The 27,536-nt window shown below is 39.2% G+C and overlaps 1 protein-coding gene across 1 annotated transcript; it reads left to right on the top strand.

Moving 5' to 3' along the window:
* Nucleotides 1-752: 752 nt before the first annotated feature.
* Nucleotides 753-14,737, top strand: LOC124266870 (sodium- and chloride-dependent glycine transporter 2-like). Its single transcript, XM_046701678.1, has 13 exons — nucleotides 753-951; nucleotides 1,360-1,491; nucleotides 1,988-2,158; nucleotides 2,561-2,708; nucleotides 3,638-3,770; nucleotides 5,663-5,797; nucleotides 6,405-6,508; nucleotides 7,760-7,884; nucleotides 8,833-8,945; nucleotides 10,824-10,923; nucleotides 11,378-11,478; nucleotides 14,118-14,231; nucleotides 14,615-14,737. The coding sequence occupies exons 1-13, from the start codon at nucleotides 753-755 to the stop codon at nucleotides 14,735-14,737; spliced, it is 1,698 nt and encodes a 565-aa protein (XP_046557634.1).
* The last annotated feature ends 12,799 nt before the right edge of the window (nucleotides 14,738-27,536 follow it).

Consider the following 27,536-nt stretch of genomic DNA (forward strand, 5'->3'; position numbering starts at 1 on the left):
CAAAGTCAAGACCACATAGATCATAGGGTCATATAAAATAATTATTGACTAAATTGATTATCACTGTGTTCATATATGGTTGAATTAAAATTGTTCAAATAATGATTAAGTCCAATGCTTTGCTTTGTCATTGTCAACATGGTCAGTGAAACTATTGACAGGCTTTGACTGGTTTAGAGAGACACATCCCAAATGGAAGCGGTGAAGTAGCCTAGTGGTTAAAGCGTTCGCTCGTCACGACGAAGACCCGGGTTCGATTCCTCACATGAGTACAATGTGTGAAGCCAATTTCTGGTGTCCCACGACGTGATATTGTGTTCGATAACGCCGTCAATGTAGATGAATATCTACTCATATATTTGAATATAATTAATCCTGATTGATCACTATTTACTCAGTTGACTAGTCAATCCAGAAACCTCATTATTAGCCACTAAACAAACACCAATCAGTTGCAAGACCAGATCGGCGAACATGAAAGGAAAAAAGTCTGCCTCCTGCGCATAGTTTGAAATCTAAAGGTCTTCGTCATGTGCAGACACCAACAATATTCCTCCAGACCCTCAGATTCCGAATCCCATCATCCTAAACACGTGCGTGTGAGTCACTCACGTGTAAAATTACACATCAGACAATAATATCTATGGATTAACGCAATAAAATGTTGCGAAACTTGTTGAAATAAATTAAAGCATCAAATAATCGTCAACATTATTGAACAGTTATATAACATACTTGTCCTCCTTTGAAAGATGGAGTCGAAGCAAACCAGTGACGATAAAGATGGGAAATTAGTTGTAGTAACTCTTTCCAAAAATCCCGACGATGAGGAAGTGAACAAGAGAGGACAATGGGCATCAGAGGTCGACTACTTCCTGTCTGTAATAGGCTTCTGCGTTTCCCTGGGCAACGTGTGGAGATTCCCCTACATCTGTAACCGAAACGGAGGAGGTCGGTACAATTATATTCTTCATGAGAATAGAAGCGACAAAAAACTTTCCACATCCCCTTTCAAGAATCCACGAGTTCCCTCATATTTTTTCTCTACGTGTATTGATTTGGTCACAAATTAAAAAAAAAAGTATATTATGTTCACTTATACCATGTGGAACACGAGTTCTGTTTATACTGGTATCATAATCAAATGCTTTATGAAAATATAATTTCATTTAAAAACACATACTCATAATAAATCAGGAATTGTGCAATTGACTCTTGAGCAAAACGCCTTGTTAGTATGAAAACGGGTCTGTTAATATTTTATACTACTGGAAATTGTCTGACTCTTTCATTATTAAAACTGGTGAATAATAAATAATCTTAAAACTGGATTTTAGAGACGATCTCCTTCTTCGACAGGCGCATTCCTGATTCCTTTCATTGTGTGTCTTGTACTGTGTGGTCTTCCTTTGTTCCTGCTTGAGGTTGCCTTGGGACAATTTTCGGCAAAGAGCCCTTTACATATCTGGAGCATGTGCCCAATGCTGAAAGGTGAGGTTTTGTAACTATTCATTCAGTATCTGAACCAAGACTAAGTGGTCAATGATAACCTGAAATAAATAAATAAAAATGAATAAATAAACGAGCATATGCGCTGTGTTGTTGTTACATGTGCAAGATGTATTAGCCAGATCATTTCTTAAGCATGTACCCGTGAAGGTCCGAGTTAGAATATTGATCTTCAGTAAACCATGCTTGTCCTAAGAGGCGACTAACGGGATCGCGTGGTCAGGCTCGCTTACTTGGTATACACATGTCATTGATTACCAATTGTGCAGATCGATGCTCATGCTGTTGCTGTTGATCACTGGATTGTGTGGTCCAGACTCGATTATTTACAGACCACCACCATACAGCTTGAATTTTGCTGAGTGCGGCGTAAAACTAAACTCACTCACTCACTCTTAAATGTTAACATTCGTATAGTATTTGCTGAGTAGAGAATCTTTTGTGTCAAATTGACCAAACGTACCTTGCCTATTGACAGGTGTAGGTTTTGGTGTGCTGATCATGTGTTTCGGTTGTACGGTTTATTTCACTGTCATCTGTGCCTGGTCGTTATACTTCGCCATCTACACACTGAGGCCAATCTTACCCTGGACTGTCTGCGACAATGTATGGAACACCGATGCATGTGTCAAGCGCGTTAACATAGGAGGTATGGTTTCTTAAAATGAAATTATGGCATAGTTCATTAACAAATTATCAATCCAATAATTATTGTTCAAATATTATTAGGTTTGTGTAATTCCAAGCACTTGTATTATGCTGTACTGGATTTGTGTTTCCTCTGTATTGCATTTCAATTTTGTCAATTTTGTACACGTTTACTTTAATCTTTTGTTAATGATTTTAATTTAATTTTAATTTTAATTTTAATTTTAATTTTAATTTTAATTAATTTTAATTTTAATTTTATTTATTTTTAATTTTTAATTAGTCTACTGTGTCAGTGTTATCAGGCTTTGTCGTTCCATTCAGTATCTCTCGACATTACAGTAAATTTCATCAAAACATAGTACATCGTGTTTTTACTCAGAAAGAATGCTTGTTTCTGTAGTGTTAAATTGTACAAAGGTCAACTGGACTGAGCAATTAAATACAACGTTCAACTCTGTGACAACATCATACAGTAATGACTCTCAGGTTGATGGCAGCCGGTGGAACAACGACTCTCTGTCTCACACAGCAGCAGAGGAATTCTGGCAGTAGGTGCAAGCATCTTGCGTTTGAAGGTTCACTTTATGTGTAATCATTTCAAATGATGCCAAACTTCCCTGATCGATATTATTCAATGTGTTCTGCGTCCAAACAAAAACTTGGGGTTCTAATTGTGATTTTGGATTTCAGAATATGTATAGAATACAATGATCATTTAACCATAATTTTGGTATCAGGTACATGATTTGATTAAGTCACAGAAGGTATCTGTCTTGATTCTGAATTTATAAAAACCTTTTTCTACGAATAAATATTCCTTCGGGCAATATATCCCACCCATAGCGTGTAAGTAGTTATTGTTACATTCACTGCCATGCTGCACATTGTTGGCAACTGACTGACTGTATTGCTGTTAGTTTCTCAAACCTGTACTAAAAATGCCAAATTAATCTACAAAGATCATGACAGTAAGCCTATTATAACTGGAGCCATAGGGTGAAATGATACAAAATACTGTGATGAAGCGGATGAGTGAGTGAGTGAGTTTGGTTTTAACCCCCCTTTAGCAATATTCCAGCAATATCACTATGGGGGACACCATGGGCTGCACACATTGTACCCATGTAGAGAATCGAACCTGTGTCTTCGGTGTGACCAGCGGACGCTTTAACCACTTGGCTACCCCACCGCCCCATGAAGCGGATGAGGTAACATGAGAACGTTTCCCCTTTTGGTTGGAACAGTTAGCAAGCACATTCTAGTAACATCTCCATCAGAAGGTCATACTTGGTGGTACGAAAATCATATTGGGCTAGTGAATATGCAAGGAATATATTGCGAAGTGAATGTAAGAAACAATTGTACCGTGCAAACGATTGTACTGTCTACCTGCTTCCATTATCTGCCAAAGGACATGCAAGTAGAAGTCATCATTTTTGTTAATTGGTGAATGTTTGGAGACAATTTCTGGTTGTAGGTACAAAGCTCTTGGTATATCGACTGGCATTCATCACCTTGGACCAATCAAATGGGAGTTGGCACTGTGTCTTTTTGCATCTTGGGTTGTAATCTTTATATGTGTCGCAAGAGGAGTAAAATCTGTGGGGAAGGTAAGATATTCGACTTTGAGGATCTAATGTGAAAATAATGCATACTCGTGATGACGTATTATTTATTCTCGTGCGTTCCGAGCTAATCGGGAGTGGCCTAATGGTAACAAAAGTCCCGTTAACGATGCTACTGCAGCGATGCTAAAATCCGTGTAAAACGCACTCACTCACTCACTCACTCACTCATCCAATCACCCACCTACCCACCTACCCACCCACCCACTCACTCACTCACTCACTCACTCACTCTAAGCTACAACGGTAATTTTGGAATTGAGAAGCTCTGGTGTTGAAATGAAGGTTTGAGTATATTTATGACTGAATCTTAAAAAATAAATTTTTAAGGAGTAAGTAGTAGTAGTAATCTGAAAGGCGATATTGTCATTGACCCTATATTCTTATGTAAATGTCTCACAAACACAACTTAAGGCGCACTTACTGATATAATAAACTTGTTAGACACTCGGATTATTCTCGTGCGCTCCGAACTAATCGGCAGTGGCCTAATGGTAACAGTGTTCGTCCGTCATAGCGAAGAACAGGGTTCGATCCCTCACACAAAAGTCCCGTTAACGATGCTACTGCAGCGATGCTAAAATCCGTGTAAAACGCATTCACTCACTCACTCACTCATCCAATCACCCACCAACCCACCCACCCACTCACTCACTCACTCACTCTAAGCTACAACCGTAATTTTGGAATTGAGAAGCTCTGGTGTTGAAATGAAGGTTTGAGTATATTTTATGACTGAATCTTAAAAAATAAATTTTTAAGGAGTAAGTAGTAGTAGTAATCTGAAAGGCGATATTGTCATTGACCCTATATTCTTATGTAAATGTCTCACAAACACAACTTAAGGCGCACTTACTGATATAATAAACTTGTTAGACACTTTGGGTATTGGGGCTGTGTACGTGACAGCTACATTGCCCTATGTCATTCTGATTGTTCTGTTCAGGCTGTGTACGTGACAGCTACCGTGCCCTATGTCATTCTGATTGTCTTGTTCAGGCTGTGTACGTGACAGCTACAGTGCCCTATGTCATTCTGATTGTCTTGTTAATGCTGTGTACGTGACAGCTACAGTGCCCTATGTCATTCTGATTGTCTTGTTAAGGCTGTGTACGTGACAGCTACAGTGCCCTATGTCATTCTGATTGTCTTGTTAATGCTGTGTACGTGACAGCTACAGTGCCCTATGTCATTCTGATTGTCTTGTTCAGGCTGTGTACGTGACAGCTACAGTGCCCTATGTCATTCTGATTGTCTTGTTCAGGCTGTGTACGTGACAGCTACAGTGCCCTATGTCATTCTGATTGTCTTGTTCAGGCTGTGTACGTGACAGCTACAGTGCCCTATGTCATTCTGATTGTCTTGGTAATGCTGTGTACGTGACAGCTACCGTGCGCTATGTCATTCTGATTGTCTTGTTCAGGCTGTGTACGTGACAGCTACAGTGCCCTATGTCATTCTGATTGTCTTGTTCAGGCTGTGTACGTGACAGTACAGTGCCCTATGTCATTCGTGACAGCTACAGTGCCTACATGTCCATTCTGATTGTCTTGTTAATGCTGTGTACGTGACAGCTACCGTGCCCTATGTCATTCTGATTGTCTTGTTCAGGCTGTGTACGTGACAGCTACCGTGCCCTATGTCATTCTGATTGTCTTGTTAATGCTGTGTACGTGACAGCTACCGTGCCCTATGTCATTCTGATTGTCTTGTTCAGGCTTGTGTACGTGACAGCTACAGTGCCCTATGTCATTCTGATTGTCTTGTTCAGGCTGTGTACGTGACAGCTACAGTGCCCTATGTCATTCTGATTGTCTTGTTAAGGCTGTGTACGTGACAGCTGCAGTGCCCTATGTCATTCTGATTGTCTTGTTCAGGCTGTGTACGTGACAGCTACATTTCCGTACATCATCCTGATTGTCCTGCTGGTGCGCGGCCTGACTCTACCTGGGGGAACAGACGGAGCTCTGTTTTACATCACTCCCGACTTCAATAAACTCCTGGAGATACAGGTAAATCATCTTGTACCAAGTAACACATCGTCAATACTTTGCACACATAGGGTCGTCCATCATCCGTGAACACACCTGCAATGAGATGTAGTCGTAACGCACGAATTCTATAATTTCCTTTACAAAAAGTAGAACGCCGTTGTGTGTAGACTTGATGTGTCGAACATACGACTTTCTCGAGGTAAGAGCTTGTTCATGTCGTATTCCACTTGTAGGGTCGTATCGAAAGTCGGATAACGCTAACAATTACTTAGAACCTTTTGACTTCGACACAACGTTGTCTTACTGTAATTTGGGACAACGAGCGATGGTTATAACGGCCCTAAATGAATAGTCCCTATGATTTCGTTACAACCGTAGTTGTAGTAACTATCCAGTAACTAATATAGTGATGGTGTTGGTTTAGCTTCTTCGCAGAATGCGTTTCAACCAGCTTAGCTGCAACTTAAAATGTTTTCACAAGGAAAGTGAAATACCAAATCTAACACGTGTTACGCAAGGTAATGTTTCCGTGTTAACTTCAGGTGTGCTTGGAAGCCTATCGCCAGGGGTCCTCTCCCTGGGTCCATCAATGACGTCAGGGATGACATGTGTCTTTATATTTCAGGTGTGGTTGGAAGCCTGTCTCCAGGTGTTCTACTCTCTGGGTCCGGCCTGGGGCTGCATCATCACCATGGCCAGCTACACCAAGTTCAACACCAACTGTCTCAGGTAATACCAGGCTGTCCAGGGCAATGAATCATTACTACAAATAGCTGTCTAAGGCGCCAGGCTTGTGATCCAGCCAGCTTGAGGTGACGGGATCGAGCCCACCTGTGACCGGCTGTATAAACTTTGGCGTCAACATTTTGTGCAGACTCTTTCAGAAAGAGAATATTGTATTATAATGGAGATTTCCAGTGATGGTTGAAATGTTTATAGGTATATTATTTACTGATCAAAGACTATGTTCGTTATTTCCTTAATTTATATTTTCAAAGACATTTTTTCCTGACGATTAAGAACCTTTGCGTATTTGATGAGGACTATAAGAATGTTCAAAGCACCAGGAAAAGCATTAAGAAACTCAATGTTTCCCAAAGAAACGTCTTTTCAACAGAATGAGTTTAGATAAATGTTTACCTGCAACTCAGTACAAATGTATGTCCCCAAAAACATCGAAGTGTTATAAAATCACCAAATAAATGTAATACAGCCCATTGCACAATTTCAACTTCGTCTTGAGAATGTGTTCATGAATCACAATGAAATATCGTTAAAACACACGCAAAGGCAAGTCAAATATCCACCTTGCCATATTGTACACGTCAAATAGGAGCTTACACACGATCTAATTGTGGTCACTGATGCTTCAAATTTAGAAATGCCCGCTACATGAATACCAGAAACGGTTTTTTTCAAAGTTTCACTTAACATTTGAATTCTGTATTTTCAAGGAAGCACATCAGCGTGAAGGAGACCACCTTTACTGACAGTGGGGTCGGCTACTTCGTCTAAATTTTACCTGCCTAAATTTCACACATTCGGTTTCTATTAGGAAGTCCATCATTTCACATATTGTTTTCTTGGAGTCAGTTAATTTCATGAAAGTAAACATGTGCTTTCTTTCTTGACATTTTGTCCTGTATTTTCGGGGGTCCATCAATCAATCAATAGTTATTTCTTGAGTTTGCTGTGTAGAACAGTTGTAAACAATGGGACATCAATTGATTGGCACAAGTGAACTTTGTTCTTTTCGAGTTTTGAGCAGGTAAAGAAACACTGTTGTTTTTCATAAGAAATGTTTGGATGTTAATACTGAAGAAACATTGTTATCTTTCTTGACATTTTAAACTGCTTAAAACGAATGAAGTTCCGTAGCACGATGCTTACAAAGTTTCTTTACGTCATCCAGCAACATATCTGAAAATCTGAACATTAAGGGAGATCCCCAAAAATGTTTTTCTTTTCTTCTAACTTCAGGAATGCGATTGTTTTCACGTTTGTGTGCGAAGGAACAAGTTTGTTTGCTGGTCTCGTGGTCTTCTCTGTCCTGGGATTCATGGCCCACGAGGCCCAAGTGCCAATAACGGATGTTGTTTCGTCAGGTTGTTATCCTTCATACTTGCCATGATTTTACTATACCGTTCCAGTCAAGCCAAGTGAGTGAGTGAGTGAGTTTAGTTTTACGCCGCTTTCAGCAATATTCCAGCAATTTTATGGCACTCTCTGTGCCATGTTGTACTGTGCCAATATGCCAAGTTGTATTCAATATGCCAAGTTGTTGTACTCAATATGCCAATTGTACTCACCATGTTGTACTCAATATGTCAAGTTGTACTCAATATACCATGTTGTACTCAATATGCCAAGGTGTACCAAATATACCAAGTTGTACTCAATATGCCAAGTTGTACTCAATATACCAAGTTGTACTCAATATGCCAAGTTGTACTCAATATACCATGTTGTACTCAATATGCCAAGTTGTACTCAATATACCATGTTGTACTCAATATGCCAAGTTGTACTCAATATACCAAGTTGTACTCAATATACCAAGTTGTACTATGTCAAGTTGTACCATATACCATGTTGTACTCAATATGCCAATATGCCAATATACCATGTTGTACCTCAATATACCATGTTGTACTGCCAAGTATGCTCAAGTTGTACTCATATACCATGTTGTACTCCATGTTGTATAATATGCCAAGTTGTACTCAATATACCATGTACTCAATATACCAATTGTACACCAAGTTGTACTCAATATGCCAAGGTGTACTCAATATACCATGTTGTACTCAAGGCGTACTCAATATGCCAAATTGTACTCAATATACCAACCTTGGTCAAACAGCAAACGCGACTTAAAGCTACATGCAAACGTCACATCCCTTTACAGTTGAAAGAACACAATACAAGCAAGAGAACCTAATTTACATGTTTCTATTAAGTTACCCATGTATAAAATGATAAAGGCAACGACAATAGACTCATGCATTTACGTCAAATGAGTACATTTGTATATGATTCATTTTCTGTGACAGGACCTGGGTTGGGCTTTGTTATTTACCCAGAAGCCCTTGCACAACTTCCGCTTCCTCAAGTGTGGAGTTTTTTGTTCTTCATCATGCTCATCTTCCTTGCATTAGACTCGATGGTAAGGACATCAATATCAACTCTGTATACTTTCGTTTCTATTCCGAATAGATAAACAGTAAACTCAGAATCCTAAAGGCCTTAAATCTCTTCTTTCATCTCAGTTCCATATTGCCTCACTATTTCTACATGCTTTTAGTATATAGATTACGATTATGATAGCGTAGGGTTTAGATGGATTCTGATCTCCAGCAGTTTCGATATAAGCTATGCATCTCCCCCTGCCTTTTAATTAGTGCAGGGGCTTGTGTAATTCCGTGGGAATTTCATGTTAATTTTTGGAACCAATACTAATTGTAAGCACCATTGTGTATGGATTCAGGAAAAACATGGTTCCATTTTTTCTGCTTGCTATAAGTGTCATTGTGGGGTGATTGAATATGAGTTTCCAAAATTGCTTGGGACACCATTTCGAGAAAAACATGTTTTCATAAACCTCTCACAACATAGTCATGTAGCATATCAAAAGGCAGCTTATGATGTATGGCATAGAGATAACCCCATAATATGCTTCTAATTTCAATTTGGTGACATAAAATATGACATAATCATTTAAATTAATCAAATATTGCCTTTCCTTCATCGGACACCAACATTGTAAGTATTGGCCTATATTAATGGAAACCATTTAATTCAATTAATGTATTCTCCCATATCATAAAATATACTACCATGACATAGTTATGTAGTAATAATAGTACCCAGGTAAGGTTAATGTGACTATCATATAGTCGTGCACAAGTGCCAAATCAGGCCTACCAGTACAGTCAGAATTGACACACTGACACTATTGTCTGGGTAATTAAATACATAAGCCCCTGCACTAAATAGTAGAATGTTAGTATCGGTATTAGTATAACAATGAATAGAGGCCACACAGTCGACTGCTGACTATTAACTGCAGGTACAAATATGAAAATATGTTATCAAAATTATATATTTCATGTATAGACGAATCATACTTACTTTTCAGTTCTCGATGGTTGAGACAGTTGTAACTGCCATCTTGGATCAGTACCCAGTCCTACTGAGATGGCGGTTACTTGTGAATGGCGTTTACTGTGTAGTGTCATTCTTACTTGGACTTGTGATGACCACTGAGGTTAGTATCAGTATTTGTTCTCGTCATACCTGTGCTGGTCATCTCGTCATACCTGTGTAAAACGTCTCATCATACCTATGTTAAACATATCATCATACATCCTTATATCTGTAACGCGAACACAAACCTAAAACTTTTATAAATGGCGTTAAGTTGATAACCGTTATAGCTGCCTTACAGACGGCAAATTTACATAATGATACAAAGAAAGTATTTGCACTAACTTTCTGTATTAAAGTATTATACTATATACTATCGTTCCATTCTTTTCCAAGGGTTAAGTGACCCGTGAGAATCCAGGTTACAACTGATCTTCAGTAACCCATGCTTGTCGTAAGAGGCGACTAACGGGATCGGGTGGTCAGGCTCGCTGATCCCAATTGATTTCCATGCTGTTGATCACTGTATTGTCTGATACAAACTCGATTATTTATCGAGTCATAGAGCTGGAATATTACTGAGTGCGCCGTAAAACTAAACTCACTCACTCTAAGGGTTAAGCAAATTTTGTGTTTTCGATATATTTTGACAGCAATCGTCATTAAGATAATTCCTGTTTGACTCCCGTTCATCATGTCATGGTTGTTGTGTGTCGCGCGCAAACGCATCGCAGAGTGTGTTTGTAAACGTTTGTCATAAAATAAAATGAAAACGATGGTTGTGCCAAGCGTAATCGACGATGTACACTTAAATACGTGTAATACATTTCCTTAATTTTGGCCTGTGCGTTTCGTTTCTTGACGATTTTTTAAGACAATTTGGAAATGTCATTTTCAGGGCGGAGTGTACGTCTTTCAGTTATTGGACTGGTACCTTGTTGCCATTTTCCTCATCTTCACGGGTTTAGTGGAGTGTGTCACAGTTGCATGGATCTATGGTACGAAATGACCCTTTTGTCTAAAAAAGAAGTACTTTTAGATTGTTTAGAGCAGTGGAAGATTGAATGTTACCTAATTATATTCATTTAACTATCTTTAATCACATATCTTACCAAACACAATGTGTCTTTGAAAGACCATTATTTTATCGTGATTCTTCCTTGATCAGAAACCTACGACTAAAATTATTACGGAGACATCCAATCATTATAATTCTAATTATCATGTATGAGGTAAACTAGAAATTTGTTAGCCCAAGGTGAGCACATTACACACTGGCAAAGGCCATAAGCCATTCCCATAACTGTAATATCACGATTGACGATTAAACATTACTCGTGATTTACAACATTTAGGACTGATTTTAAGGAAGATTTGTTTTTCAAAAACTAGGTATTACAGACATTTGTACATGTTTTTATAGACTTTTACACCTTTGTTTATACTTTCCAGGAATTCGTCGTTTCAATGACGACATTGAGATGATGATTGGCAGACAAGTTCCTCTGTTCTTCAAGATCACGTGGTGTTATGTTACACCCGCCATGCTTCTGGTTAGATATGTTTGTTGCTTAAAGTATCACTCATCTGTTAGTCTTACTAACCGACGACTGTCTGCAAACAGATCAAGCCTGGTCCAGACAAACCAGTGATTAGTTCGTTTTAGCAATGCTCAACGCCATCGAGTAAGATGATCCACAATCTAACAATTGTACCAAGTCAGATAGTCCGGTTCTCGTATGTCGTAAAGAGTTCGGGACGTTTCCTAACTGCTGCTGCTACAAGTCGGGTAGGGAATGCTTGTCTTTTTGTGAAGGCTTGTTTTCATCTATTCATATAATTTCAGCACTATCTTGCCCTTTTCGGCCAATGTAATGTGTCTCAGTGGATCATCTGACAGTGCCGAACTACAAACTTAAAACCTTTGGATACAGAACTTTCTCCTACACTTCCCCTGTCTTGTGGAACTCTATCCCATTTGACCTCAAACACTCTGAATCTCTGGACTCTTTTAAATCAAATTTCAAAACCTACCTCTTTGCTAAATATTATCCTCAATAGCCTTTATTGTTTATGTATTATGCACCTATTCATTGTAGTTTTCTTGCTTTGTATATATAATGTATTTAATTTAAGGTACTTATGTAGCGCCAAGAGCATGCTTCTGAGCGTGGATATGTGCGCGTTATAAATATGCACTATTATTATTATTATTATCATCAAGGCAGGTTATCTCTCCTTCGACGATTCTTATAATTATGAACCAAAGCTGTACTATACAGATGCAAAGGAGTAGATAGTATTGTCCTTTAAGCCCACTGTAAATGTGGCATTCTAAAAATACAATGGATTGGTCTCAGCAAACCATGTTTGTCGTCAGAGGTGACTGACAGTATCGGGGGGTCAGGTGAGTGAGTAAATATGGTTTTACGTCGCCTTTTTTTATTCCAGCAATATCACGGCGGGGGACGCCACAAATGGGCTTCACACATTGTACCCATGTTGGGAATCGAACCCGGGTCTTCAGCGTGACGTGCTAACGCTTTAACCACTATACTACCCCACCGCCCCCGGGTTGTCAGGTTCTCTGACTTGGTTGACGCTCAAGGTGTCAATCACTGGATTGTCTGTTCCAAATTGTCCATTCCTCTCTGACTGCCGCCACATAGCTGCATAATTGCCGAGTACGGAAATGCAAAGAAAATAAAAACATAGTGAAACATAACAACTAATTATGAGCAAGCCTGTGATCCAAGGTGACTGGGGCGGTGGGGTAGTCTAGTGGTTAAAGCGTCCGCTCGTCAAGCCGAAGACCCGGGTTCGAATCCCCACATGGGTACAATGAGTGAAGCCCATTTCTGGTGTCCCCCGCCGTGATATTGCTGCGTAAAACCGAACTCAGTCAGTCAGTCCAAGGTGACTTTGTACAAATTTGCAATATGTATAATATTATGCTAATGAGGAATAATTCCATCATTTATTCCGCACAAGGTCTTCAGGTCCATAATCCACGCTGAAAAGAGTGAAAATACCTTTTCCTAGGGCTGGTTAAACTGATCAATAATCGGAAATATCGTCGATAGGAAACATTATTAAAGGTTATTGATATGAAAAGTGTGTGATCGATGATATCGTACATTAACTTTTGTGATAGAAAACAAGTTTTAATTTTTTTAATGCAAATTAAGGACTCTATGCAGGAACTGTTTTGTTAATAATCCATGCATGAACATGTCACCACTCACCAGTGAGGTGAAATATGTTCTTTTCTGTCAGATAGTTTTGGCATTTTTGCTCAAAGTTACGTTTCCGGTATATATCGATAGTCGGTCGATATATTGTTAACGATTATCGATCTCTATAATCTATAGCGTATAGGTATCTAACTAAAAAAGATGCACATTTATAATACATGATATATCATGGTATTTCTAATGGGCCTCATGTGCATGATCAACAGAAGTACTGGGACATTTGCTTAGATGATAGGGGCGGTGGGGTAGCCTAGTGGTTAAAGCGTTGGCTCGTCACGCCGAAGGCCCGGGTTCGATTCCCTACATGGGCACAATGTGTTAAGCCCATTTCTGGTGTCCCCCGCCGTGATATTGCTGGAATATTGCTAAAAGCGGCGTAAAACCATACTCACTCACTCACTCACTGAGGGGAAACCACACCACACGTTGATTTACGAATATGTAAACTAAACTCACTCACTCAACCACTTACAAACTGATTCGTCATTATGTTAACGTTTTGAATTTAAATTTCATGAAAACGTTACCTACATATACACCTATCAGTGTAGGAGAATAATAATAATATGAATTTATTTATATCACAGAATTTTCTGTCCCTTTGACAGCAACGTGATTGGCAAGATTCATGAAAAGCATGCTAGATATGCAGACCTCGCCTTTGAAATGTCTCACTTGCATTCCAAGTACACTGTCGCCAGGCTCCCCGTTGTTCTCGGTGCCCTTGGTTTGGTACCTCCTCATCAGGAGAGTGCCCGGGTTTTCCACCGGGAGCACAGCCCTTCTGGTACTCTGGGTAATGCAGAAGGCTGCAGTGTTGGGGGGTCTACACATTCTCCGGAAAGTTCTTGGTGGGTTCGACTAGGCATTCTCTCTGCTGCATTTTCATCTTAATCTGTAAAACATGATGATAATAATAATCTGATTCAATTTTCCAGACAACGCTCATCTTCACCTTCATACAGTACCAACCACCAACGTACGGCAAGTACGTGTACCCCCATTACTCGACGGTGATTGGCTGGATCATCGCAGTCCTTCCGATGATACCTGTAATCTTAATGATACCTGTGGCTGTCTACAGAGCCAAAGGAAGCCTTTTACAGGTAATTAAATGTTAATATTTGTGATCTTGATACAACCATTACCCACTAATTATGTAACTGATCAATATTTTTTATCGCAAAAACATTAAACATAATTTTATGCCCAAGAAATCAAAGAAATTGCTAAAAGCGGCGTAAAACTATACTCACTCACTCACTCATTAACTCACTCACTCACTAAAAACCCAGTCACCCACCCACCCATCCATCCATCCACTCACTCACTCACCTAGCCACCCAGCCTTCCATCCATCCATCCACTCACTCACTCACTCACCCACCCACTCACCCACTCACTCTGTTATGTAATGTTACTTCTTGTATTTCAGAGAATCAAGATGTCCCTTGCACCAGACGCTTCATGGATTCCGGCTGACAGATCCTACCGTGAACAGTATCTCCAGAAACACGGACATTTGTCACTGTCAAACGTCCCTTCAGCTCGTCGGTGACGTGTGGACATAACGCCTACATACTATAGTATCTCATGTAATCTCCTGTCACCTACAAACGACGTTTTACATGACTTGAATCTGTGTTTTCTTTGTCCGGAGGACGAGATAGGATAACGGTCATTGTTACCTGACCTGAAATGTCCCAGCTAACACAGAAACGTCTTGAAAACGTTTTGAAAACGTTTCCGTATGGTTTTTAAAACGTTCAAAAAAACGTTTTTAAAACCTAATTTTGTGGAGTTGTTTTAACGTTTTAAAAACGTTTTGACGAAACGTTGGCGAGAAACATTAGAAACCTTCTAAATATGAAAGGTGAAAATGGCCGATTTTGCGAACTTGAAGAGATCATGTGCGTGACCCAAGATAATATGTTGTTTACCGTGTTTGGCCTTACTAGTTATGTTTCTTCATTTCATTGTCTGCAATACAGCTAAGTTCAAAGAGTCTTCACTTTCATATATTAGATAAATGCAACCCTTAAAAAGCTATGAATAATTTCATTCTGGACTTTTCCTGTAGTTTTGTTAATATTCCATACTTAATGCTTCGATATAGACTTGCCAACATGAAGAGCAAATGCCCAATTTCAGTTATATCTAAATAAAGTTCAAGTTAAGACACACGCCGTCGAAACCAAAATGCCCCAATTTTGTGTAAGTGAGTTTAGTTGTACGCCGCACTCAGCAAGATTCTCAGCAAGATTCCAGCGGCGGTCTGTAAATAATCAAGTCTGGACCAGAAAATACAGTAATCAACAACATGAACATCGATCTACGCAATTGGGATACGATGACATGTGTCAACCAAGTCAGCGAGTCTGACCACTCGACCCCGTTAGTCACCTCTTACGACAATCATGGGTTACTGAAGATCAATTGAAGATCAAGATCCTGTAAATTTCACACAATGTTTTTTTGTTGTGTTTGTCTTTTGTTTTGTTTGTTTTTTGGGTGGTGGTTGGGGGTTGTTTTGTTTGTATTGTTTTGCTGTTTGTTTGTTTTTTTTATTTTTTTTAATTTTTTTTTTATTATTTTTTTTGGCTGTTTTTTTTGTGTTGTTTTATTTTGGGGGGAGGGAGACTTCTTCCATAAACGTCAAGCTCAGCGTGCATGTTCACAAATACCTCAGTGGTCAGAACCATTGTCTCAGTTTGACTCCGGCCATAAAGATAAAGCCATAAACACCATTATTATCTGGACTTCTAATGTCTCCATAGTGTGTCCATTATCTGTTATTAATCTCTTTATCATTCGAATTCATAATTTATTGGAGTATCACATCTGTATTGTTAATTTTCATTGAATGGAAATTAGAGGTTACTGTATGAATGGGCATCGTCCGACAGAGTCACGCTCCTCCTGAGTCATACAATATATATGACACTCATCTGTAAAATCAGCAGGACCCGTGGATTACTGTTTGTATCAATGATGATCTCTTCTACTGAAGGGGGCGGTGAGGTAGCCTAGTTGGTAAAGCGTTGGCTCATCACGCCGAAGACCCAGGTTCGATTCCCCACATGGGTACAATGTGTGAAGCCCATTTCTGGTGTCACCCGCCGTGATGTTGCTGGACTATTGCTGAAAGCTGCGTAAACCATACTCACTCACTCTTTTACTGAAGCTGTTTCAGTTCCCTGTTTCAGTGTTTTGGTATTCTGGGGTTAAAGCGTCCATTCGTCGCGGCAATATGTGGAGCCCATATCTGGTTACACTGTCGTGACATTGCTGAAATATTGCTAGATTTTTATTATATAACTGGCTTATTCAACAAAGGGGCCACAGGCCCATTATACAGTTACAAAAGTCATATCATGGAAATCTGGACCGCCATGACACTGTAGAAGGTCAATAAGCGGGTCTAGGTCAAAAGCCCCTTGGTACAAAAGCACCCCAGGACAAAAAGACCCTCGAAAAATTACCAAAAGCCCCTCACTTTATGTATTAATGGGAATATAAGATTAAAGACAAGAAATGAAACATTTTATTGCGTCATAAAATAATTACCCTAATTACTATATAAATTAATATTTAATTAGCAAATAATTTTAGTGTATAAAAAAATATATATCATCAAACAAATGAAAACAAATCGCCGCACTCAGCAATATTCCAGCTATATAGTGGCGGTCTGTAAATGATCGAATCTGGACCAGATAATCCAGTGATCAACAGCATGAGCAGCGATCTGCGCAATTGGGAACCGATGACATATGTCAACCAAGTCAGCAAGCCTAACCACCCGATCCCGTTAGTCGCCTCTTACGACAAGCATGGGTTACAGAAGGTTCATTCTAACCCGGATCTTCATGGGTCTTAAAATACTATAAAATATATAAGACTGACTGACTGACTGAGTTTGGTTTTACGCCGCTTTTAGCAATATTCCAGCCACATCACGGCGGGGGACACCAGAAATGGGCTTCACACAATGTACCCATGTGGGGATTCGAACCCGGGTCTTCGGCGTGACGAGCCAACGCTTTAACCACTAGACTACCCCACCACCCAAAATATATAAGAGCAGTGAGAAATGTTCATCACACTTTATAAAACATAGTACAGTATAAAATATGTGAGAGCCATGAGAATTGTTTATTCTTTTATGAAATACATGAATCGAGGGGCTTTTGACAAGGGTGCTCAAATAAGCGAGGGGCTTTTGTCCAGAGGGGCTTTTGTCCTGAGGGGCTTTTGGCCGGTCCCCCAATAAGCATACACTTAATGGTTTGTACATGTTTTGTTAAACAAAGTGTCAGACATGGGGTAAGTGTAATTTGTAATTGTAATTTAATGTAATTAATTACAAAAATCTATGTTATTGCATGTAATTTGGAATTGAATGTTCAAAATGTAATTTGTAATTGTAATTTAATCAATTAATATTTCAATGTAATGAATGTCTAAATTACTTTTTCAATTACATCAAATTACATCTCACTTTTTTTATTTTGGTGGTCATCAGGCAACCCTTGCAATTATATTCTGTACAATAAGGAGGACAAAACAGTGTTTTTCAATTAGATGCTTGTTGTCGGTATATACTCTAGCAGGTGTTAAGTTTTGAAAGAGATTTGAATGTCTAAGCCTTTGTAACTATCACTCTCTGCACATTTGTGAAACAAAGGGAATCAGTAACGCATGACTGAATGTAGGTTAGTATTTGAGGAAATGGGGGATTAACTGTACTATTAGTCAAGTTCCTATTAAAATGGCCTCTTTGTTTATTTCTCATGGGATATGATATTCAATATCTTACTGAACTGTAGTCCTATTTTTATAATCATGAAATGTAATAAGCCATAAATAATAAGCCGGGTCCTCGGCGTGACGAGCGAACCCTTTAACCACTAGGCTACCCCACCGCCCCCGAAGCCTGAAGTATGATCGTGGATGGGGAAGAAGCCTAATTTTATTTCTACCTTTGTCAGAAGCATACCTGTGCCCGTGGATTCGTCAAAGTGATGACATCATCACAACGGGTTTCCGCAGTTCAATATGACCCACAGTAAGTTTACCTGAATGCATATTCATGAACTCGCTGACATTTACAGAGAGCCTGAAACTAAGTCCACATTGACAATGCTGTACGGGTGACGAATTCATTAATCTACTGGGGCGGTGGGGTAGCCTTGTGGTTAAAGCGTTCGCTCGTCACGCCGAAGGCCCGGGTTCGATTCCACACATGGGTACAATGTGTGAAGCCCAATTCTGGTGTTCCCCCGCCCTGATATTGCTGGAATATTGCTTAAAGCGGAGTGAAACCCAACTGACTCACTCACTCATTAATCTACTTCGTTCATGTGGATAATGCATTCATGTACGAACAAGTGCTGTTGACTCCTGAATGATTTTGTTTCATTTCTAGGCAACCTGCTTTTTCATGAACACGCATTTCTACAGAATTCCGTTTCTTACATAATATCTGCGGATTTCTTCAATTTGTTCTTCAGCAGCTTTTGCACAACATCCGATAAGGGCAGCATGCTGCCTGCTGATAATCGAATCCGAACCAGTGATGACCTAAGGGTTTATTGTTTTTTATTTTAAAAAGGTAATATTTAATAAAATCGCCAAATAATGAAAATGGGACTATATGTTCTCGTCTCAGTGCAACCAGTGTGTTGTCCTAATTCATCTCTGTATCATTACCAAAAAATTGCATATCATATATGACAGTGTTTATAATACTTTTGTAAAGTGAACAAGTAGAACAGCGATGTTCACTGCTCATTTTGGTACTGCAGGTTTTCCATTGCAATGAGAGCGGTGGGGTAGCCTAGTGGTTAAAGCGTTCCCTCGGCAAGCCGAAGACCCGGCCGGGTTCGATTCCCCACATGGGTACAATGTGTGAAGCCCATTTCTGGTGTCCCCCGCCGTGATGTTGCTGGAATATTGCTAAAAGCGGCGTAAAACCAAAACTCAGTCAGTCATTGTCTCCCAGCCAGATCAAATACCCAGGTCATATGTCTCCCGCCTTGATATTGCAGGAATATTGCTAAAGCATACGCACTCACTCTATTGCAATGAAGAAGGCTTGTTTATTAAGTAGACGCAGTGATTTCTTTAGGGAGAAACCACTTCATGGTTTTGGTTGAAAATGTAAGCACGGGGGAGAGGGAGAAGACCGAGTGTTTACATTTTCAACCAAAACCAAACAGAAATGTTTTCTCAGGCTTATAAACCGTTACATGCTCGAATATATTGTTATGCTATAAAAACAGATATACCACTCCAGTCGATGGAGTTACAGCTGAAATAGTTATAGGTCAGTTTAAATACTTTGCAGTAAACACAGAAAAACATCACTTTTTAAAACTGACATTGTTGATTTATCCATTTTCGACTGGTCACTATAATTTAAACAATGCAGCTTTTAGTTATAAAAAGGTGAAAAAAAAGTCCACTGTTAAAACATGAATGACCAACAGCTTGTCTGGTAGACTAAGGTTTCCTCAAAAGTGTAACTTGTGAAATTTGTCAAATCCAACACAGATAAAACTTCTTTATCTTTTGAAAATGTGTAACAATCTGACAGACGGAACAGGCGCGCGCGTGCGTGCGTGCGTGCGTGCGTGCGTGCGTGTGTGTGTGTGTGTGTGTGTGTGTACAGGCTTCACACACACTGTGTCCCTGATCTTCGGCGTGACGAGTGTACACTTTAACCAATAGGCTACCCACCGACCCCAACTGGTGACGAATAATCAGATGTATAAACAGGTATACACCCAGTTGGGCTTGCTCGGTCAAGGATATACAGTGAATATCAAGTTCTGCCTGATGCGTTTAACAATTAAGGAACTACGGGATCAGCATCAAGGAGAGTAAGCTTCTTCCCGATTGTATGCAGACGCCATGGAGCCCCTTTGAAAACACAGATTAACATCTGTCTCCTGTTACAGGGCTATCCTCCAAACGTTTTTTATCAGCTGTTGCTGGTAAGGTAAGATAATTTATGGAGGACAACGTCTTTACTCCACTCTGAATCTGTCATCTAGACGAAGACCATACTACTGAGACTATCAATATCATCACGACAGCATTAAGAAGTTGTCATCCATGAAGTGTCTTACCTTCATTGTTACTTACCAGCGTCTAAAGTGCTGAAATAAATCACACAGTGCAGGTGTTGTTGGAGAGGGTTACAGACAGGAGAACGTGTTTGTACACTATGCAATTCATCTTCTGTTGGAGACGAGTTTCATTTTCTTCTTAGGAGGAAGTCTTCTCCAACAACGACTCCCCAGGTTGCACAAAGCCAAATATTTTCCCATTGATTTCTATAGTAACGTTATAATTCTTTTAAATAAACTAAGATATCAACAGTTATTACGTGTACATGTGTGCATAGTCTTGCCGTGAAGAAGCAATAAAAAAATAAAATACGAACACCTCAGGCAGCTCCATTTCCGAGTACAGGAAGCTGAACAGATCAACCCCAGTTCCGCAGAAAATGTCAACTGATGAAAATACCTGTGGTCACAATTAGTATAAGTTATCATATAAAGTAGACATAACTAAATATTATAAAATATTGTCAGTTTTAATTACTGGATGGATGTATATTTAGAAAAAACACCAAAATCTTACACAAAATCACCCAATCACAGCTGTCAGATGATTCAGTCCGCACTGAAGGTTCGGGGCGAAATGCGCTTGTCAAAATACAGATTCTGATTTGGTGTAGTGTAACCTCCTAAGATTTGACACATGTCGCCCAATATGCATATTGTACCTACTTTATCACATAAGCATATATATGAATACACAATGCCATTTAGAAAGTGATCAAATGTAAATAGAAGCGACAAAGCCCTTTCCAAATTCATAGGAAATATCTGCTAAAATCAGAGTCGATTGTACAATTGTGACTATATCATGTGTGTACATTTGTTTCAGCAGTATTACAGCTGGTCGATGTTGTTTGTAAACAGATCGAGTCTGGACAAGACAATTCAGTGATTGTCACCATGAGATACGAATTTACACATGTTATATTTGGAATTACATTTTCTCAATAAATTACAGATTCTAGTACGTTTTTGTTGGTTTGAGTGAGTGAGTGAGTGAGTTTGGTTTTACGTCGCTTTTAGCAATATTCCAGCAATGTCACGGCGGGGGACACCAGAAATGGGCTTCACACATTGTACCCATGTGGGGAATCGAACCCGGGTCTTCAGCGTGACGAGCGGACGCTTTAATAAGGCTACCCCACCGCCCTTGTTGGGTTGAGTCCCACCCGGAACCCTACACTGGAAAAAAAGTCCATGTTTACAAGACATTTCCAATTTTGGAAAGATGATGTTTCCAAAGATTTACAATTTTGGAAATGTCGACAAGGGGAGATAACTGGTGGGTGATGGTAAATTATTGTTATTTGCACGCCCCGGGACCTAATCCCTTGTTGATTGATGAGTGAGTCACGGCAGTTAATAGTCACCAATTAACAAGGCAGTAGGCCTTGTTAATTAACAAGTTTTATGCCTCTTAAAGAAGCCTCTGGAAGTAAGTTAAATCTTTGATGGGCATTAAGAAGTGGAATGCATTACTGTGACCTGATTTTCACCTGATGAAGGAGCAAGCATATGCTCCGAAACTTCGTGTTATTCACAATAAAGAAGTTGACATCCATAAATCTTGCTTTTCTTATTAAAAAGGTAAGTTATTAAAATCTGCTGAGCTGTAGGCTTGTTAATCATGTCGCGGTGTGATTATCGCTCTAACACACCTGAGAGATTCGTCAACAGTGTGGTATGCACAGGCGGTGAAACTTGTATTGTATTACATTGGGTTGGTTGCATATTGTTTTGTGTTATGCTGTCAGTTTGTATGTATGTGTGAATGAGGAACCTCACATATTATGACATTGAAAACAGACTAAACTTAACATTTATTCCATGGTCAATATCGCAATGTTAGTGATATGGTAGTATACGCAAGTTTGTTTCACAGTTTTGATAATACCTTCTTTTATGCAGATAAAATTATTAAAAAATGAACGAATAATGCCATGCTTCTCTCAGAGTAAGGGAAGATAATTCATATACTGATTCTGATCAAATTAGATATTTCTTTATCGTCCGAACAGAATTCACAAATTACGGATGTTTTGTGTGGGTGTGGGTGTGGGTGTGGGTGTGTGCATGCACGCGTGTATAACATCTAACTTGATAGTTATTAAAATCAGGTCGTTTGTAACCATAATTACTATATTGGTTGGAAGACTTGAGGAACAAAAATACTTTCACTCTTCAAAAGGAACTGGAACAGTAACATTTTTCATGTTTTCATATGAGCTTCAAAACATTGAGTGAAATAAATGCTGTATGATGAAATGGATCAGAGAACATTATCATGGCATAAATGACGTGTGAATGACACATGTAATGGTCAAAAATATATAATCACTATGTTAGTTAACTCATGACCAGACACGTCAAACTGGTACCGATAGATGTATATCTAATACGTAAAAAATCAGTATTTCTTAGTACTTGAAATAGAAAACACAAATTTAGAATGAGATGTTTTAATCTGAGATCAATCTGTTAGGTAGCAGTTTACTAAAGTAGAGCTTAAATCAACTTCAAAAGATTGGTCATTCGCAAAGTGAAGCAGATCTCACTTATACTGCAGTAAACAGTATGGGGATACACAACGAAACATACCACTTACGTGATAACAACTCCCTGTTTATTGCATAGAGCGGCATTTCGATGTACAACGTTCAGGATAGACAAGCTGATTGAATGTTGATTGATTCCGTCACTTGGACAATGGAGTGGATTTAGACTAGTTGATCTTACTCTCCTGTTGGCCCCAACGACGTGCTACTTGCTGAATTACCTGTTGTTAATTTGCTGCTTGTCACTATGCATATATACCTCTATTCACCTGGTTGTAGTAACTTTTATCTTGATAACGGCGTGAGAATATACATGGAAACTCCCCTCTATCGACCTTTGATCCAAACGGATGAGTTAACAGAAATGTTGATGCCCGTCTGTTAGCAAATTAACATTGGATTATAGAGACAACGATACTTAGCATATATACATTGAAATATAAAGCACATAAAAAACATAGAAGGCGTAGTAAGCCACGAGTGGTAACGGGAGACTTCAACCCAAACAACGGGACATTAGGAAGGGTGGATCCTCATCCGATGCTGTTATTTGAGAATACCCCTGGTAGTTCCTGTCTGATTGCAATAAAGTATCCCAGCAGTGTATGCTTTTCGGATTTTCCAATGCATAGATGGCATAGTGACTGATCCAAGTTGATCTTATTTCTGTGTTTTTTTACCTCGATATTTAATCATGCCATGTAAACATATGATGTCTATTGCATATTATATTTATGACAAATGAAAATTTACTTAGGTATATGCAATTTTAACTTCAGTACACATCAAATGCTTATATGTATTTCTTATGCAACAATGAAGTTCCGTTCGTATCCTCCAAACAGTGTCGGCCCATAAGTTTTTCAGGCAATTAACATTGCATGCAATTCAAAGTACTACGCCCTTTGAACCAGTGTTTGATAAACCTACACATGTTATTTGTCATCATTCACTTGATGGTCAGTTAATGAATTTATAACAGGTATGATGTAATACCACGCAGATTACCCGACAAAGGTTCCCATTTCGCATTTCTTGTCTCTGGAGTAAATACTCAGCATTATGAGTTAAGGTCTGATGTGACAAATGTATTACATGTTAGACAGGAACTACCAGGGGTATTCTCAAATAACAGCATCGGATGAGCATCCACCCTTCCTAATGTCCCGCTGTTTGGGTTGAAGAAATTTTGTCAAGGTGGCCAGAAGCCCAGTCCCTGTGTCCGTCACGGTCGAGGGAGCAGATACCGACAAGCTTGCAGTTTGGTTTGGAAATTAGACTGTTGGCGAGAAACATTAATCGCTCTGGATCAGTTCCCCTCTAATTACATGGGGATATATAATGAGAAGAAGCATGAAAGTGTACATTCGACTTCGAAATGGCTAATGCTCAACTTGAACAGAAGTTTATTCCTACACCTCGTTGGTGCACCAGTTTCAAAATGGAATGTTAACTGTTAGACAGTTTGCTGATTCAGCGTCTCTTCTTTCTCATCTTTAATATATTTATAACGTACTTATAAATATGTCCATATAGTCTCCCGTTACCACTCATACCCCTTGTAGTCACCCCTCTTGTCATACCCCTTGTAGATATGTCGTTGTCACAGACAAAACTCAATGTCTTGTTTTATTGACACCTGTGTGTCTGCCTGCCTGTCTGCTAATGACAATATTCAATACACAACTGCGATCACTGACCACATGCAATTTGAACTTAACACCAATCAGGCTATACACCATATACAAAACGCATTGATTTATGGCCCGAGTTCGGTCTCTGTCACATTATGTAATTACACAGACAGGCAGGTGTGATACTTGAACACATGACATGTTATGATGTCTGTTGATTGCAAAATGTTATACACAAAAAATGAGCATGTATTTACAAAACCCAACATCTCTATATATACACACACAATCAGCCGTGAGGGCATCTGCAAATGAACCAGCCGTTACACCAGCCCTGACTGGGTTCGGTATCCCGGCTGCTTCGTTTCGAGGGAGGTAAACCCAAGTACAAAATATTGCACTTTTGATTTGCGATTATACGCTTATTATTTTGTTTATTTGTTTTTTCATAATCAGCAATGCATATTATATGTCATGAAGAAGTGATAATTGTGTTTTAATTATGTTTTCGATTTTTTGGTTGCATGTGACCTAAGCATAATAACTTGTTAATTAACATGGCAGTAGGCCTTGTTAATTGGTGACTATTAACTGCCGTGACTCACTCATCAATCAACAAGGGATTAGGTCCCGGGGCGTGCAAATAACAATGATTTACCATCACCCACCAGTTATCTCCCCTTGTCGACATTTCCAAAATTGTAAATCTTTGGAAACATCATCTTTCCAAAATTGGAAATGTCTTGTAAACATGGACTTTTTTTCCAGTGCTATATCCTCAATGAAACATCAGCGCAGGTTAATTCATTTATCATATTGCAGATATATTGTGGAGAAAGGTCCATTGCATTATTCTGAAGACAATGGCGACGGTATATATTAGCTGGATTAAGATATCAAAGTATGGTTACGACGACTCGGAAAACGTTAATATAAAATTTTAATGAACATCGGCCTCCCAGCTGTTTATAGTCATCCCAGCCGGTGGAACTATATCACCAGTGGGAGGGGGGTAATACGATCGATATGACAGGTGAGAAGAGTATCGATCTGAGATTTATCAAACGAGAAGCCATAAAACCTTGTACACATCCATAAGCGATCTCCGCTGAAAGCAGAGCCGATTGTAAACTTATGAATATATGATGTCATCACTGTTCTGACTATTTAGTTCACAGCAATGCATTATTAATTAACAAAAAATGTCCCAAAGTTACCGCTATTTTATTAACTATTCAATTTACGACATTTCAGAATAGAAGCGAAAAATCCCTTTCCACATCCATGAGAAATCTCTGCCAAAAGCAGAGTCGATTGTACAATTGTGACTAGGGGTGGGTATGGCAGGGAATTTTCATATTGCGATATATTGCGATGCGAAAGCATGTATTGCGGTATGTATTGCAATATATTGCATGAAGTATTTTTAAACAAAAAAATACTTATAATCGAGTTGATGCTTGATTTATAGAGCAAAAACACAACCAAATTACCATGCTTGATTAAGCTTTAATAACAACTTTTAATCATGATAAAATAAAAATGTGAATAATATTTGGCACAAATGAAAAAAGGAAATACCCGAAGATTTCCGAGTGTTACGAAGTTTTCCGATTGCAAGTCAAAATACCGGTTTTCGATCAGCGTATGGCAATACGTATCGTTTTCATGTCTGAACCGGTAAATACCGGTAAACCGGTTATATTGCGCAGCCCTACTCATGAGTGTATGTTTCAGCAGTATTCCAGCTGTGCCATGTCGTTTGAAAACAAATCGAGTTTGGACCAGACAATCCAGTGATTGTCACCATGCGATGACAGAGCATGTGTTTATGAATCATTATGAAATAGTGATGATACCAGGTGTTCGCGAAAAGGTGAGCGTTTCCTGCCCCACCGGTGGCACCCGTCATAAACATATAAGTCTAGTCAATTGTTCGAAAACATCCGGGAACGTATTTATTATTATTATTGGATATTTATATAACGTACATATCCACTAGTGCATGCTCAAGGCGCTGGTATTTTTTCCCTCGATCATAGGATGTCAATCTCAACGGTACATCTTATTATTAATCTCAGCTCCCTGGGGATCATACAACGCTTGCTCCCACAAGGCGCACCGAGTTATTGTGACTTTCCCATCCGTACGAGGTACCCATTCACAGCTGGGTGGACTGGGACACTCAGTCACAATGCTTTGTTTAAGTTTACTGCACGTTGCTGTACCCACAACTAGGTGTTTGCACGTATTCATGAGGCAACCATCTGGTCATATGCCAACGGATTCGTGGGTGCTTTTAAGTGCACAGGGTTGTGTACTGTACACTAGGTGTTGTGACAACATGGAAAGAGTCTTCACACAAAGTTGACTCCAAGGTTTTTACACTCGGTCACAGGTAGGCTCGATCCCGGCACCTCACGCTCGCTGGATCACTAGCCTTGCGCCTTAGACAGATCGCCCACCACGCCCCATTCATACCACGTATGGTACAAGTCAAAATAGGGAATTGCACCGGACATACTTTTTGTCACTGATGCATCAAATGTGGAAATTTCCTCCACATGTCTACCAGAAAACTTTTTGAAAGCTTAATGTGACCTTGAATGTTGTAACCTTGATTGACCTTCATCTGAGTAAGAGTTGTCAAAAGCAATGACAGCTAGAGCTGCTCTGTAAAAAATAGATTTAAACATGGATCGTATGTCTTTACATCCTAAACACGTTTACAGTGCGTGATATACACTGTTAACTGGTAATACGGTGTCTCCAAACGGGAACGGCGTACGATTCAGTATGAGTGAGTGAGTTTAGTTTTACGCCGCACTCCGATTCGGAATGAATGAGAAGCATTGGAGCGCTACAATCTCTATGTGATAAATGTGTTTATGCGTAGAAATGTGATCAATGATTCCAACTGCTGTTTTTGTAGACCATGAGATTGAAATTTGTTGTTAATAAATTTCGAGAATATGAAAATTTGTTTTTAATAAATGTTGAGAATATGGAAATGAAAAATAAGTAATAATAGAGAAACT

Source organism: Haliotis rubra, unplaced genomic scaffold, assembly GCF_003918875.1.
Source record: "Haliotis rubra isolate DU_JTF1 unplaced genomic scaffold, ASM391887v1 Scf1284, whole genome shotgun sequence".
NCBI lineage: Eukaryota > Metazoa > Mollusca > Gastropoda > Lepetellida > Haliotidae > Haliotis > Haliotis rubra.